This window comes from Ranitomeya variabilis, chromosome 2 (assembly GCF_051348905.1).
Source record: "Ranitomeya variabilis isolate aRanVar5 chromosome 2, aRanVar5.hap1, whole genome shotgun sequence".
NCBI lineage: Eukaryota > Metazoa > Chordata > Amphibia > Anura > Dendrobatidae > Ranitomeya > Ranitomeya variabilis.
The window spans coordinates 601579434-601596205 of record NC_135233.1 but is presented as its reverse complement, the minus strand read 5'-3'; the positions used below and the strand labels follow the sequence as shown (position 1 = coordinate 601596205).

General features: G+C 41.9%; 1 protein-coding gene across 1 annotated transcript in view; it reads right to left on the bottom strand.

The window, feature by feature from the left end:
* CDH13 (cadherin 13) overlaps positions 1 to 16772 on the bottom strand; it is a 916091-nt gene that overhangs the window by 196248 nt on the left and 703071 nt on the right. Inside the window, exon 8 of the mRNA XM_077288603.1 lies at positions 9326 to 9466. Coding sequence (XP_077144718.1) covers positions 9326 to 9466 — 141 coding nt within the window. The remainder of the gene's footprint in view (positions 1 to 9325; positions 9467 to 16772) is intronic.

Here is a 16772-nt window from a genome sequence, read left to right as displayed (position 1 = left end):
TATGTACAAGGTGTATGGAGCGGAGTCGCATGTGTACGAGGTGTACGGAGCGGACTCTGGCTGTCAGATCGGAGCAGATATTGCTCCTCGCTCTGACACTGACTGGCACAGGAGACACGGAGGTCTTTATCAGTGGCGTATCACAGCTGCAGCGACATGAGCAGTCAGCGGCACAGCTGGATGACACCATTCAGCGCCGTGGGAGTGGAAGCTGCCGGCTGCTGCGAGGGAGCGCGGTGAAAGGTGTCTGTGTGTAGTGATGGAGAAGGCAATGATGGGGGTGGGGTAACCATGTGTGGCCATTATACTGCACCCAGCATTGTGTGGGGCCATTATACTGTACCCAGCATTATGTGTGGCCATTATACTATACCCAGCATCGTGTGGGGCCATTATACTGTACAGAGAATCATGTGGCGCCATTATACTGTATGGACCATCACGTGGGGCAAGTATACTGTACGCAGCATCATGTGGGGCCATTATACAGTATGGAGCGTCGTGTGGCCAATGGCCATTGTACAGTATGGAGCGTCGTGTGTGGCCACTGTACAGTATGGAGCGTCGTGTGTGGCCACTGTACAGTATGGAGCGTCGTGTGCGGCCATTGTACAGTATGGAGCGTCGTGTGCGGCCATTGTACAGTATGGAGCGTCGTGTGCGGCCATTGTACAGTATGGAGCGTCGTGTGCGGCCATTGTACAGTATGGAGCGTCGTGTGCGGCCATTGTACAGTATGGAGCGTCGTGTGCGGCCATTGTACAGTATGGAGCGTCGTGTGCGGCCATTGTACAGTATGGAGCGTCGTGTGCGGCCATTGTACAGTATGGAGCGTCGTGTGTGGCCATTGTAAACTATGGAGCGTCGTGTGTGGCCATTGTACAGTATGGAGCGTCGTGTGTGGCCATTGTACAGTATGGAGCGTCGTGTGTGGCCATTGTACACTATGGAGCGTCGTGTGTGGCCATTGTACAGTATGGAGCGTCGTGTGCGGCCATTGTACAGTATGGAGCGTCGTGTGTGGCCATATTTTTTTGTTCATAATTATTGTTAACGAAACATTGTGATCAGAAGTGCTAAATGGGTGTGGTTGGGGCGTGGCTAGTTGTGAAATGGGTGTGGCCTAAAATTTGCCCCTCTTTCCCTTCCTTGAAAGTTGGGAGGTATGCTGTAGTACAATTTCAATCTCCCTACAATGATCTCAGGACAAGTATGGCAGCAATAAAAAGGACTGTTGCACACAAAAGTGTGGACAAATAAACAAGATACTGTAACTGTGTAGAAAGGAGCAACATTATTTTTGCTTTTAAAAAAGCAGTTGGTTTGCACAGCACCGTGCAAACAGCAATGCAGCTATCAGGGAGCCTTATAAGGCAGCCTAATAAGCTACAGAGCTGATGCACAAAAATATAGCCTCCACTGTCCCTGCAAAAAAAAAGGTGGTATTGGACAGTGGAAATCGCTACAGCACAAGCAGTTTGGGGGTTAATCTTCCCTCCCTAACTATATCCCTGCTTCTGACGAAGCTGCAGCAACCTCTCCCTATGCTAAGATCGGCAGAAGTAAGATGGCGGTCGGTGTGCACGCCCCTTTATAGCCCCTGTGACGCCGCAGAAAGCAAGCCAATCACTGTCATGCCCTTCCCTAAGATGGTGGGGACCGAGACCTATGTCATCACGCTGCCCACACTCTGCGTCCTCCTTCATTGGCTGAAAAATGGCGCTGAAAGCGTCATGAAACGCGACTTTGGAGCGCAGATTGCCGACCGCATGGCCGATCCCACACTAGGATCGGGTCAAACCCGACTTTGCCAAAAGTCGGCGATTTTTGAATTTGTCCATTCCGTTTTGCTCAACCCTACTATAAATCTCTCAAGTGCCACCTATTGGAGGTAATTATGCTATAAGCCTCTCTAGTGCCACCTATTGGAGGTAATTATGCTATAAACCTCTCTAGTGCCACCTATTGGAGGTAATTATGCTATAAGTCTCTAGTGCCACCTATTGGAGGTAATTATGCTATAAGCCTCTCTAGTGCCACCTATTGGAGGTAATTATGCTATATGCCTCTCTAGTGCCACCTATTGGAGGTAATTATGCTATAAGCCTCTCTAGTGCCACCTATTGGAGGTAATTATGCTATAAGCCTCTCTAGTGCCACCTAATGGAGGTAATCTATATATATAATTGGCTAAGGGTCACTTCTGTCTGTTTGTCTGTCTGTCTGCAACTTCTGTAACGGAAATCCCGCGTCGCTGATTGGTCGCGGCCGGCAGCGCGGGCGTCGGGACAGCTTCGGTGGACGACCAAGGGTGAGTATATAACTATTTTTTACTTTAATTCTTTTTTTTAACAGGGATATGGTGCCTACACTGCTATATAGTACTTGGGCTGTGTTATATACAGCGTGGGCTGTGTTATATGCTACGTGGGATGTGTTATATACTGCGTTGGCTGTGTTATATACTACATGGACTGTGCTATATTCTACGTGGGCAGTGTTATATACTGCGTGGGCTGTGTTATATATTACGTGGGCTGTGTTATATACTGCGTGGGCTGTGTTATATACTACGTGGGCTGTGTTATATACTGCATGGGCTGTGCTATATACTACGTGGGCAGTGTTATATACTGCGTGGGCTGTGTTATATATTACTTGGGTTGTGTTATATACTGCATGGGCTGTGTTATATGCTACGTGGCCTGATATTACGTGGGCTGTGTTATATACTGCCTGGCTGCTATATACTACGTGGGCAGTGTTATATACTGCGTGGCCTGTGTTATATACTACGTGGGCTGTGTTAAATACTGCCTGGCTGCTATATACTACGTGGGCAGTGTTATATACTACATGGGCTGTGTTATATACTGCGTGGCCTGTGTTATATACTGCATGGCCTGTGTTATATATTATGTGGGCTGTGCTATATACTATGTGGCTTCTATATACTATGTGGCTGCTATATACTATGTGGCTGTGCTATATACTTCATGGCTGTCTGTGTTACATGGGCTGTGCTATATACTATGTGGCTTCTATATACTATGTGGCTGCTATATACTACGTGGCTGTGCTATATACTACGTGGCTGTGTTATATACTACGTGGCTGAGATAAGTGCGACGTACATACATACATATTCTAGAATACCCGTTGTGTGTTATATACTGCCTGGCTGTGTTATATACTGCCTGGCTGCTATATACTATGTGGGCAGTGTTATATACTACGTGGCCTGTGTTATAAACTGCGTGGGCTGTGCTATATATTACGTGGGCTGTGCTATATACTACGTGGCTGCTATATACTATGTGGCTGCTATATACTATGTGGCTGTGCTATATACTACGTGGCTGTGCTATATACTACATGGTTGTCTGTATTACGTGGGCTGTGCTATATAGTATGTGGCTGCTATATACTATGTGGCTGCTATATACTATGTGGCTGCTATATACTATGTGGTTGTGCTATATACTATGTGGCTGTGCTATATACTACGTGGCTGTGCTATATACTACGTGGCTGTGCTATATACTACGTGGCTGTGTTATATACTACATGGCTGTCTGTGTTATATACTACGTGGCTGTGCTATATACTACGTGGCTGTGCTAAGCGCGACGTACATACATACATATACGTATTCTAGAATACCCGATGCGTTTGAATAGGGCCACCATCTAGTTATGCTATAAGTCTCTAGTGCCACCTATTGGAGGTAATTATGCTATAAGTCTCTAGTGCCACCTATTGGAGGTAATTATGCTATAAGTCACTAGTGCCACCTGTTGGAGGTAATTATGCTATAAATCACTAGTGCCGCCTATTGGAGGTAATTATGCTATAAGCCTCTCTACTGTCACCTATTGGAGGTAATTATGCTAAAAATCTCTCTACTGTCACCTATTGGAGGTAATTATGCTATAAATCACTAGTGCCGCCTATTGGAGGTAATTATGCTATAAGCCTCTCTACTGTCACCTATTGGAGGTAATTATGCCATAAGTCTCTAGGGTCAATCTAGGGTCAACTATTGGAGCTAATTATGCTGTAAGCATTTTTACTTTGCACAATGAGCATTATTAGTTTTTATGGAGACATTCAGTTAGCATTATTACTTTAATTGAGTATTAGGGGGATTGGGACTCTAAGAGGGCACTTTTACGGGTCTTTAAAACTGGGATTTTTCATTATGGCCAAGCTCTTCCAGTAACAGGTTAAACTAATAGGGGGCTTAATAAAGTATTGAACTTGATACTCTTTTTTTAGACAGGTATTCCGTTCATGGATATACAGCTCTGGCAAAAATTAAGAGACCACTGCAAAATGTTCAGTGTGTCTGATTTTTCTCTTTATAGGTATATTTTTGAGTAAAATGTAAATTGTTATTTTATTCTATAAACGTCTGACAACATGTCTCCGAATTTCCAAGCAATAAATTTTGAAGTTTTTTTTTTTTTAAAAGAAAAATGGTCAAGATTAAAAAACTCAGGAAGAGTTCAGAAATCAATATTCTGTGAAATAACCATGATTTTTAACCCCTTCATGACCTTGGGATTTTTTGTTTTTCCGTGTTCGTTTTTCACTCCCCTCCTTCACAGAGCCATAACTTTTTTATTTTTCCGTCAATTTGGCCATGTGAGGGCTTATTTTTTGCGGGACGCGTTGTACTTTTGAATGACATCATTGGTTTTAGCATGTCGTGTACTAGAAAATGGGGAAAAAAAACTCAAATTCCAAGTGCGGTGAAATTGCAAAAAAAGTGCAGTCCCACGCTTATTTTTTGTTTGGCTTTTTTGCTAGGTTCACTAAATGCTAAAACTGACCTGCCATTATGATTCTCCAGGTCACTATGAGTTCATAGACACCTAACATGACTAGGTTATTTTTTACCTAAGTGGTGAAAAAAAATTCCAAACTTTGCTAAAAAAAAAAAAAAAAAAAATGCGCCATTTTCCGATACTCGTAGCGTCTCCATTTTTCATGATCTGGGGTCGGTTGAGGGCTAATTTTTTGCATGCCGAGCTGGCGTTTTTAATGATAGCATTTTGGTGCAGATACGTTCTTTTGATCACCCGTTATTTTAATGCAATGTCGCGGCGACCAAAAAAGCGTAATTCTGGCGTTTCAAAATTTTTTCTCGCTACGCTGTTTAGCGATCAGGTTAATGCTTTTTTTTATTGATAGATCGGGCGATTCTGAACGCGGCGATACCAAATATGTGTAGGTTTGAAATTTTTTTATTGATTTATTTTGATTGGGGCGAAAGGGGGTGATTTAAACTTTTATATTTTTTTTTTATTTTTTTTTAATTTTGCCATGCTTCAATAGCCTCCATGGGAGGCTAGAAGCAGGCACAGCACGATCGGCTCTGCTACATAGCAGCGATCTGCTGTTCGCTGTTATGTAGCAGAAAATCAGGTGTGCTGTGAGCGCCGACCACAGGGTGGCGCTCACAGCTGCCGGGGATCAGTAACCATAGAGGTCTCAAGGACCTCTATGGTTACAATACTGAAGCATCGCCGACCTCCGATCATGTGACGGGGGTCGGCGATGCCGTCATTTCCTGCCGCCCCGGCCGGATGCGGTAGTTAAATGCCGCTGTCTGCGTTTGACAGCAGCATTTAACTAGTTAATAGGGGCGGGCAGATCGCGATTCTGCCCGCGCCTATTGCGGGCACATGTCAGCTGTTCAAAACAGCTGACATGTCCCGGCTTTGATGCGGGCTCACCGCCGGAGCCCGCATCAAAGAGGGGCTTCTGACCTCGGACATACTATCCCGTCCGAGGTCAGAAAGGGGTTAATCACCGCTTTCCTGTGTCTTGGCGTGCTTTCCACCAGTCTTTCACACTGTTTTTGGCGCAATAATGTAAGCAGTTCTTTGTTTGATGGCTTGGGACTATCTATCATCCTCTTGATTACATTCCAGAGGTTTTTAATGGGGTTCAGGTCTGGAGATTGGTCTGCCCATAATAGGGTTTTGATGTGGTGGACTCTAAATTTTTGCCAAAGCTGTATATGGTATATGGTTCGGAAATGCCAAAAATATCTGCTAGATGGGTTTCTAACTTATAGCACCCCACTGTTTTCAAGAATATATCCTCTTATTACAAGCAAAACAGTCAACAACAGCTGAATTAGGGAAGGGGAAGGAGAGCGCAGATTGGGCAAAGCACCGGTTTTTCTCTTGGTAATATTAAGCAGCCCATGCTCACGGCTGACTCATCCATCTTTGGCCTTTGTTGACAATTTGGCTTGATAGTGTAAGGAGATGGATAAATGGGAGATTTCCACAGTTAATGAATAACAGAGTGTCTGCAAGTGAGCACCAGCATCTACTGGCAAAAGATTGTAGGGCAAGAGAAACTAGAAAGAATTGCAGGAACTGTACAACAAAAAGCATAGTTCCAGAGGGAAAGAGTGTGGAGGAGACACCAGGTCAGGTTATAGCTGTGTCGCAGTTAGCAATTATAAAAGGCACAAGAGGACAGTGAAAAGTCGACACCTGGACCTGTAGCAGGATGGCAGTGTGTTCCAGCGGAGTTGGCTTATAGCCGCCATTACAAGTGACCAAATCCGAAAGAGGAGTCGAGTGAATAGCTGAGCGACCAAAGGCTGAACTAAGTGATTGGAATGAAGAATCGAGAAAGCGGAACCAGAGCTGGGAGAAGTGAGAGTAGACTGCGCTAGAGGGACACAATTGTGATTTCTGGTGAGAGATGTTTGGGGGAGTGTTTAGGGAATGGCTTATCAAAAATTCTTTAATATTTAGAATTTCAGCAAGAAAAAAAGGAAGGTTTCCATGCCTCCAAAAAGAAAGCTAACAATGAAGCAGTAGACAAAGACTTCACCCGCAGCCAACCAAACAGATTACACAAATCAAAGGATGGTGATTAATCCGGAGTCAGGCTCATAGCGGGAGCTGTGATATATATCTGCGGAGCCACAGCTCCAGGGTAGCTCCTGAGCCCAGATTTCTTTATTAAGGCCTTGTACCATTTTGTCTCCGGTGAAAAGTAGTTGTGTCTTGTGCAATTCAATATATCAAGGAACGTCTCTCAGTCTGGCTCCAAGGCACGAGAATGAGATGAGGCATACACTCAAGACTTTTTTTAGTTTATTTGTATTTATTTTTATTGGACGTTTTATAGACCTGAGCGGCAGTGATCATTTAGTATCTATGAAAACAGCATCCAGTTATCTGGAACATGACGGCACTGGTGGCCCGGTAATACACGTGTGCCGCCGCGAGCACATTGTTACTGGTGAGGCAACACTGTACAATCTGTAATCCACATCGATCGCGATCATTGCAGACTGCAGAGGATTAGTCCGTTCTCGAGTATATGGAGCAGAAAATATCAAATATTTATCTAATATCTACCAAGTATCTGCAGTTGTGCTCAAAAGTTTACATACCCCGGCAGAATTTTTGCTTTCTTGGCCTTTTTCCAAAGAATATGAATGATAACACCAAAACTTTTTCTCCACTCATGGTTACTGGTTGGGAGAAGCCATTTATTGTCAAACTACTGTTTTCTCTTTTTAAATCATAATGACAACCCAAAACATCCAAATGACCCCGATCAAAGGTTCACATACCATTTCTTAATACTGTGTTTTGCACAGCTAACATCAATGACAGCTTGCAGTCTTTTGTGGTAGTTGTGGATGAGGTTCTTTATTTTCTCTGATGGTAAATCTGCCCACTTTTCTTGGCAAAAAGCCTTCAGTTCCTGTAAATTCCTGGGCTGTCTAGCATGAACTGCGCACTTGAGATTTCCCCAGAGTGGCTCAATGATATTGAGGTCAGGAGACTGAGATGGTCCCTCCACAACCTTCACCTTGTTCTGCTGTAGCCAATAACAGGTCGATTTGGCCTTACGTTTTGGATCAGTGTCATGTTGAAATGTCCAAGTACGTCGCATGTGCAACTTCCAGGCTGATGATTGCAAATTTGTCTCCAGTATTTGCTGATAACGTGCTGCATTCATCTTTCCTTCAACTTTGACCAAGTTTCCTGTACCTTGGTTACTCACACATCCCCAAAACATCAGTGATCCACCTCCATACTTTACAGTAGGAATGGTGTTCCTTTCATCATAGGCCTTGTTGACCTTTCTTCAAATGTAACGTTTATGGTTGTGGCCAAAAAGTTCAATTTTTGTTTCATCACTCCAAACTACCTTGTTCCAGAAGTTTTGAGGCTTGTCTCTGTGCTGTTTTTCGTATTGTAGGCGAGATACTTTGTGGCATTTGTAATCATCAGCCCGGAAACTGCGCATGGGACGTACTTGGACGTTCCAACGTGACAACGATCCAAAACACAAGGCCAAGTCGACCTGTCATTGGCTACTGCAGAACAAAGTGCAAGTTCTGGAGTGGCAATCTCAGTCTCCTTGCCTCAATATCATTGAGCCACTCTGGGGAGATCTCAAGTGCGCAGTTCATGCTACATAGCCCAGGAATTTACAGGAACTGGAGGCTTTTTGCCAAGAAGAGTGGGTAGCTTTACCATATGAGTAAATAAAGAACCTCCTCCACAACTACCACAAAAGACTTCAGGCTGTAATTGATGTTAGAGGGGCCAACACACGGTAATGGGGTATGTGAACTTTTGATCAGGGTCATTTGGATGTTTTGGGTTGTCATTATGATGTAAAAAGAGAAAATACAGTAGTTTGACAATAAATGGCTTCACTCAACCACTAACCATGAGAGGAGAAAAAGGTTTGGTGTGATCATTCATATTCTCTGAAAAAAGGCCAAGAAAGCAAAAATTCTGCTGGGGTATGTAAACTTTTGAGCACAACTGTATCTATTATCTATCTATCATCTATCGCCCCATATTTAGCTCACCCTACACTAAATAACTTGAATGTCACCTATTTTTCATATTTTAAGTGTCTTTTCTTCCTTCAAAATCACTAGTCAGTCTTAACAAAAACTCCTAAGATGCGCCCCACTATGGACAACAAGGATTCGCTGACGACACGCAGGTCCCTCCTGTGGGAAGCACATGAATCAACTGATCTGTAGGTAAACCTGGCAGTAAGTGTTCAATCTCCCTACAGCGCCACCACAGGTAAAACTATGCATTACACAGTGTCCATTCACATTAGAGGGCTGCCTGCGTCATACAGGACAGGTCCTCCATTGCGGGGGGGCGTTCTTTGTAGCCGCTCCGAACTCTGGCAATGAGATTGGCGTCCTGAACATATGACCATAAAACTCCAGAATACAAAAGATTAATGTTTTGTAAACACTAAACAATGTTTAATAAACAGAAAAATCAGGAATGAGATGAGCACTTACCTCTTTTTTGGTAAATTCGGGTGGGTGGTCATTCTTATCATCGATGACAATTGTGGCAGTGGCCGTTCCTATTAATCCCACATCCAGGCCGGCCATGTCCTTGGCCTCCACGATCAGCTCATACTGGGGGGCGATCAGCGTCTGGAAGACAAGAACGTATCAGTAATGAGTATTAATGTGTGTGCCATGTATAATACTGGGAGAAGAAGGGCCCTTGGGGCACAGACACGGCCCCTACCCCTAGTGATAGCAGGGCTGAATGTGACAGAGGTAATGTTATAGTGAAGGGAGATCACATTCTGAAAGTGGGATACAGCAGCACAGAGTATTTCAGCAAATGACTTGAATCTGATCGGAAAAAAAGCCAACGAATGTTCTAGCAGCACAGAGTATTTCAGGAGACAAACAACATTTACTCTAACCCCTGCACTCTAGAAATAATGGAGTTAAAAGATACCACACTCTGAAGACAGGAATATCTATAATTGTGCTCACAGACACCATTATTAGGCTGATTTAACTCTCTCCTTTCCAGATTGCCCAGTTTTGAGGGAACGCTGTTGAGGAGCAGTATGTTGCTTTTGGAACAAGCAGTGACCGTATGCTAAGGTCAGGACCGTCCATAATGTGACAAGAATGGGATGCCAAAGACTGGAAACTACAGCCGCTATGACTGAAAGGCACAAGTTCTTCTGCAGAGGAGGCTCTGCGATGCGCCCACATGGGGCTTTCTTAGTATTTCTGCTGTTTGAAAAATAGGTATAATTTGGAAAGAGTTCACACTTGGCAACCATAAAAAATCTGCAAGCTCAGCTACTTCAAACATTACTTCCCAGATTATAATGGAAACATCAAGAAGACGTTAGTCCTATTCCCCTGCGGGAGATGTGATGCCAACAGAGTAGGCATGGAGATTTCTCCAGGAAAGAAAATTCCACAGCCTGAAAACTCCAACTACAGAAGAATAAAAAGCCCCCAACTGGCGACTTCTCCGTAGTTTCTCTTTAATAGATTGTGGCTTTCTTCATAGAAGGCTCGTTTACAATATGATTATTTCTGCCCCAATTTACCAGCTAATGTTGGTTTACACAGAACAGCTCCTTAAGTGACTGAACATTGAGGCTCTGATTGTTTCTGTGCAGGTGCAAGATGAGATCTGAGAAATAGACGTCTTGTACATAGGAGCAGTATTACAGTAGTTATATTCTTGCACATAGGGGCAGTATTATAGTAGTTATATTCTTGTACATAGGGGCTGTATTATAGTAGTTATATTCTTGTACATAGGTGACAGTATTATAGTAGTTATATTCTTGTACATAGGAGCAGTATTATAGTAGTTATAGTCTTGTACATAGGAACAGTATTATAGTAGTTATATTCTTGTACATAGGGGCAGTATTATAGTGGTTATATTTTTGTACATAAGAGCAGTATTATAGTAGTTATAGTCTTGTACATAGGGGCAGTGTTATGGTAGTTATATTCTTGTACATAGGAGAAGTATTATAGTAGTTATATTCTTGTACATAGGGGCGGCATTATAGTAGTTATATTCTTGTACATAGGGGCTGTATTATAGTAGTTATATTCTTGTACATAGGAGCAGTATTATAGTAGTTATATTCTTGTACATAGGAGCAGTATTATAGTGGTTATATTCTTGTCCATAAGGGCAGTATTATAGTGGTTATATTCTTGCACATAGGGGACAGTATTATAGTAGTTATATTCTTGTACATAGAGGCAGTATTATAGTAGTTATATTTTGTACATAGGGGCAGTATTATAGTAGTTATATTCTTGTATATAGGAGCAGTATTATAGTAGTTATATTCTTGTACATAGGGGCATTGTTATAGTAGTTATATTCTTGTACATAGGAGCAGTATTATAGTAGTTATATTCCTGTACATAGGAGCAGTATTATAGTAGTTATATTCTTGTACATAGGAGCAGTATTATAGTAGTTATATTCTTGTACATAGGAGCAGTATTATAGTGGTTATATTCTTGTACATAAGAGCAGTATTATAGTAGTTATATTCTTGTACATAGGGGCAGTGTTATAGTAGTTATATTCTTGTACATAGGGGCAGTATTATAGTAGTTATACTCTTGTAAATAGGGGCAGTATTATAGTATGAATATTCTGCAATATATGTCACAACCCATGGAAAAAAACTGACAGGGTTTTTATTTTTTTCTTAAATTGATTTTTTTATTACTTTTATACAAGCCCTTTATATAACCGATTTTCTAATTACATAATAAAACATCAGGTTTATTCTTCATGACCTTGGACAGAGACACAAACACCACAATTACAACAAACTGATAGTCTAAAGTCACAAAAAGAAGAGGCTGAAAGTATTTGATTAACATGAAATCACCATCACAGGTTACATTGTCATTCTTTAGACCAGCTCATCTCTCTTGTAAATAATGATTCCGACCTCTTAACGAATGATTCTCATTAACAAGAGGACTGTGGTCTAAAAAGTCAAAAGCTGATCAGGCTTCTAAAACTTGAGATGACAATTTAATGTGCTCCAAATCTGTTAGATGGTGGCGGTCATCTAAGGATTACAGGAGCGTTCCTTTGAAATAGATAAAAAAAAAATTATTGTTTTTTCCTTTGTTACTTCTGTGGTTTTCTTATTCTATATTCTGACTGTTGACCTTCTCTGAAGACTTCAAAATTTCTATGTGTGATTGAATACATTTTTCTTTTTTAACAAAAACATGATTAAATCAGGTGAACATAACTATCAAAAGAGTACAGAACATTGTTAGATGGTACAACACGTTTTTCTCTCCCCACCTCCAGAAGTCACAATTCACGGTGGGATTATATTATGGCTGACTTTTGTAGTCTATGGACAAGAGATGGTTAGGATCACACCGAGAAAGACAGTACAGCTACTTTTTAGTAAGTGTTTATCTCATTGAGAGCTGAATTAACAGCTACACTGCTCATTAATGCCATATTGTGTTCTCCATGCTGCAGCTGATTCTGAACATGTGCCACTTACACACAGAAAAGCAGGAAACCCTCATGTCTGTGAGTGCTGTGTATCGAAGACACCAGAGCAGCTAGTTTCTCCACCACTAGCTCAGAGACACTTTTCTCCCCATCCACCTCCTGAACACATCATTCGCTGTGGGATTTTATTACCGCCGAGTTTTGTAGTCTATGAAGAAGAGATCGTTCGGATCACACCGAGAAAGACAGTATAGCTGCTTTCTAGTAAGTGTTTATCTCACATAGAGCTTGATTCATAGCTACACTGCTCATTAATGCTATATAGTGTTCTCCATGCTACAGCTGCTTCTGAACATGTGCTATTACAGACAGAAAATCAGGAATCCCTAATTTTTGTGTGTGCTGTGCGTGGGAGACTTATTAGCAGCTAGTTTCTACACCACTAGACACTTCTCTCCCCACCCACCTCCTGACTTCTTCATTCACTGTGGGATTATATTAAGGGTGACTTTTGTAGTTTGTGTAGAAGAGACGGTTAGGATCACACCGAGAACGACAATATAGTTGCTTTCTAGTAAATGTTTTTCTAACCTAGAGCTGGATTCACAGCTACCTTGCTTATAAATGCAATATAGTGTCCGCCATGCTGCAGCTGATTCTGAAGATGTGCTACATAGAGACCGAGACATCCTTCATATCAGTGTGTGCTTTGTATGTGAGACTTGATAGCAGCCACTAGCTCAGAGACAACTGAAAATTAAAGATTAAACCCGCAGAGGGGATTACTTGACATTTTGTTGTTACTGTTTTTTTTTCATTAATTAGACTGGGATCTACTCTATCTAGCTTTATACTGACCTTCAATAGTGAATGAATTATGGAAGTTCAAAGGCAAAGTTTTACACCATAGTTACACTATTGAATAACTTTCATAAACGTTTTTACTTTTCGAAGTTCTAATTTTTTTTTTCTTGCTGAGAGGTATTTTACTTCCCTGCCATGATTTCCATGATATATAGACTTGTAAAGTACTAGGGTATTACACCTGTTGCTCCCTAGAAACAATATGCTGCTGATTATTGTCCAAAAATGCTCTCATATTCTGTAATTCCCTAGGTGTAATGCAAATGGAAAAAATTGTTATTCACAGCACAGAGATTTATAAATGTTAATAATAGTAGTTAAAACATATGAACTATACCATCTATTACCCATATTCCTGCGACATACAGGCACATAAAATACAGTATAATCCTTCAAAGTGCAGAAAATGAGACATAAAACCCGTGCTTTCCTCTGCCACACATGAAATACACAAGATTTGTACATGGCTATAAATACAATCCCTCTTCCCTTCCCCAGAATTTATCTTCCCACCCTTGCCCCCTGCTGAGGTTCCACTGTTGGAAATGTACAAAATGTTTGCAAGGGGGTTTAATCCGCTGCTCATCTCCAGGTACCGAGACAGATTACTGGCAAAGTCAGCTGGAGACAATTGTAAGTGAAGAAAATAAATAGCTGAGCGTGGAAATAGGCAATTACTGTAAACCTGGATGAGACTCACCGTGAGGATGAAGATGAAAAAAATAATAATAATACAAAATGTCTGTAAATAGTTGAGCAAAGTGGATGGGTGCTGCATTGATATGGTATCGGTTATGTGATTTGAAGCGTTGCTGTTATTGACGGCGCTACAGATATTCCATCCAACAAGGGCAAATGTGGACCATGGCTCCTTTGGAAGTAGAAAACCCTGGCTGGTACCATCATCTTCCCTACTAGGTGCCAAGACGCGTTTCTATGGGATCTACACGGCGGAGAAAATTCAAGCTCCAACACTGGACCCAACCATCACTGGTCTTGTCTTCTCAAAAGTGGACCAAAGTAACCAGGGCATGCAGCCATTAGAGTTACGCCCTTGAATCTGCAATTTTATCGAAAAAATGGATGGGGAATTGGCCTGAAGGTCATAAAAAGATCCAAGGTGGTGGCCTATGTTTTTATCTCTACCATAGAATCATCTCTCTTTTTAATGAGTGCCACTGAAGACCAGAGAAGTTAGAATGGCTGGTCCCCATTCCTAGCAGTACATACCTATGATAAATGTATAAAATGATCAAAGAAATAATATGGCAGTATAAAACTTCTGAATGTTGAAGGTAAATTGCAGATTCATATTATTACAATTAATATATAGCACCAATTCTTCTGCCAAATCTATAGAATCATCTCCTGTCAGAAAAAGGTCATCTATATAGCGACCATACCACCTGCTGTGAGAGGAATATTATTTGGAGTCCAAAAATATATATACATTAGCTTTTCCCTTCTCTTTACTGAGATCAAGTGTTCAAACATGATGTTATATAAGATGCCAACCAATTCATATCCCTGTAGGTAATTCTTAAAGATGCCAGTCTGAAACGCGTTTATAGATATCTCTACACAAGGGTTGCTATTTAAAAATACTTACAAAATAAATTGTGCTTTTAACTGAAGATCCTGACACAGTAATCAATTCCTTCTAATGGCGTATGTCACATGCACAATACATAGTTAATGCATCATTGTAAATAGGCTATTTTGGTTTTGTGATGATGTACTCAGCCTTCAGCATGTCAATCAAGACTGGATATGGGCCAATCAGTCTGATTTTTCCAACCAAATTTGGTAATAGAGCCTTCGAAGTTCTGTTTCAGCACAATGTCACTTGTCAAATTTGATAGCAAAGTGGAGGTAGTTTGGAAGCCTATTTCTTGATGACAGGTTACCAGTAAAAGCAGATCAGGCACAACAGCCACAGGATGAGGGTGTACGGAAAATATACATTTTGAATATGACAATCATAAAATAATTAAAGATAAGACATTTTTTTTTAACAGTTGGTTACTCACATGAGCCAGAGTATTTTCTGTGCCATTTTTCCTCCATGCATTGTTATCATCTCCTCATCTAGGCTTTTATAGATAATATTTCATTCTAACCTCGTGAAGAAATCAATATGACAGCTCTGACTCATAATTTAACTACAACAAATGTCAGAAGCTAAAAAAATAAAGCTGTTGACAACTTAAAGAAAAAGTTCAGAAGACAAAAAAAGTTCAGAAACCAACTAAATTTTAATGATTGCTATATAAACAATTAATACTTAGCGTAGACTAAGGTTTTACTTGTTGATAATCTCATGGTTATTGAGATTCATTAAGACAAATTTGCATTCTGAATCTGCCATGGTGTAATGTATATGATATAGGGATTCAGTCCATACACATGTAACAAATTACTAACCACATTATAGGTCGGGTCGATGGTGCAACTTGACACTTATTGACCCCCTTGCAATGCCATAGCAGTGCCCCTATTTTGCTATGTAGCATTTTTGAAACTGTCTTTTTATGGGGGAGATGGTTGCTTGACCTCCCTTATGCACCAGGAACTAGGAGGGGTGGATATTTTTGCACCTCCTTTAGCTATACAACTGTGTAGGGTCATGTCAATAAAGATTCCTGTACATATTCCAGTCATGCTCTAAGTAACCAAAGACACTCCTGTCTTAAGTACCGTCCCTGAGATGAACTGCTCCTGAGATGGACCATCCCTGATGTGAACTGCTCCTGAGATGGACCGTGCCTGAGGTGAACAGCTCCTGAGATGGACCATCCCTGAGGTGAACTGCTCCTGAGATGGACCGCTCTTGAGGTGAACAGCTCCTGAGATGGACCATCTCTGAGGTGTACTGCTCCTGAAATGGTCTGCTTCTGAGGTGAACTGCTCCTGAGATGGACCGCCCCTGATGTGAACTGCTCCTGAGATGGCCCGTGCCTGAGGTGAACAGCTCCTGAGATGAACTGTCCCTGAAGTAAACTGCTACTGAGATGGACCGCCTCTGAGGTGAACTGCTCCTGAGATGGACCACCCCTGAGGTGAACTGCTCCTGAGATGGACCACCCCTGAGGTGAACTGCTCCTGAGATGGACCGCCCCTGATGTGAACTGCTCCTGAGATGGACCGCGCCTGAGGTGAACAGCTCCTGAGATGAATTGTCCCTGAAGTGAACTGCTACTGAGATGGATCGCCTCTGAGGTGAACTGCTCCTGAGGTGGACCACCCATGAGGTGAACTGCTCCTGAGATGGATCGCCCTTGAGGTGAACAGCTCCTGAGATGGACCATCCTTGAGGTGAACTGCTCATGAAATGGTCTGCCGCTGAGGTGAACTGCTCCTGAGATGGACCGCGCCTGAGGTGAACAGCTCCTGAGATAAACCGCCTCTGATGTGAACTGCTTCTGAGATGGACCACCCCGGGGATGAACTGCCCCTGAGGTGAACGGCTCCTGAGGTGGACCGCCCCTGAGGTTCTTAGATAACAACCATGATATATCAAAACCTACAGAGTGCTCCTTTATTTTTTTTAGTCATAGAGGACTTCACATTGGATTTGAGCAGTACTCCCAAATAAGG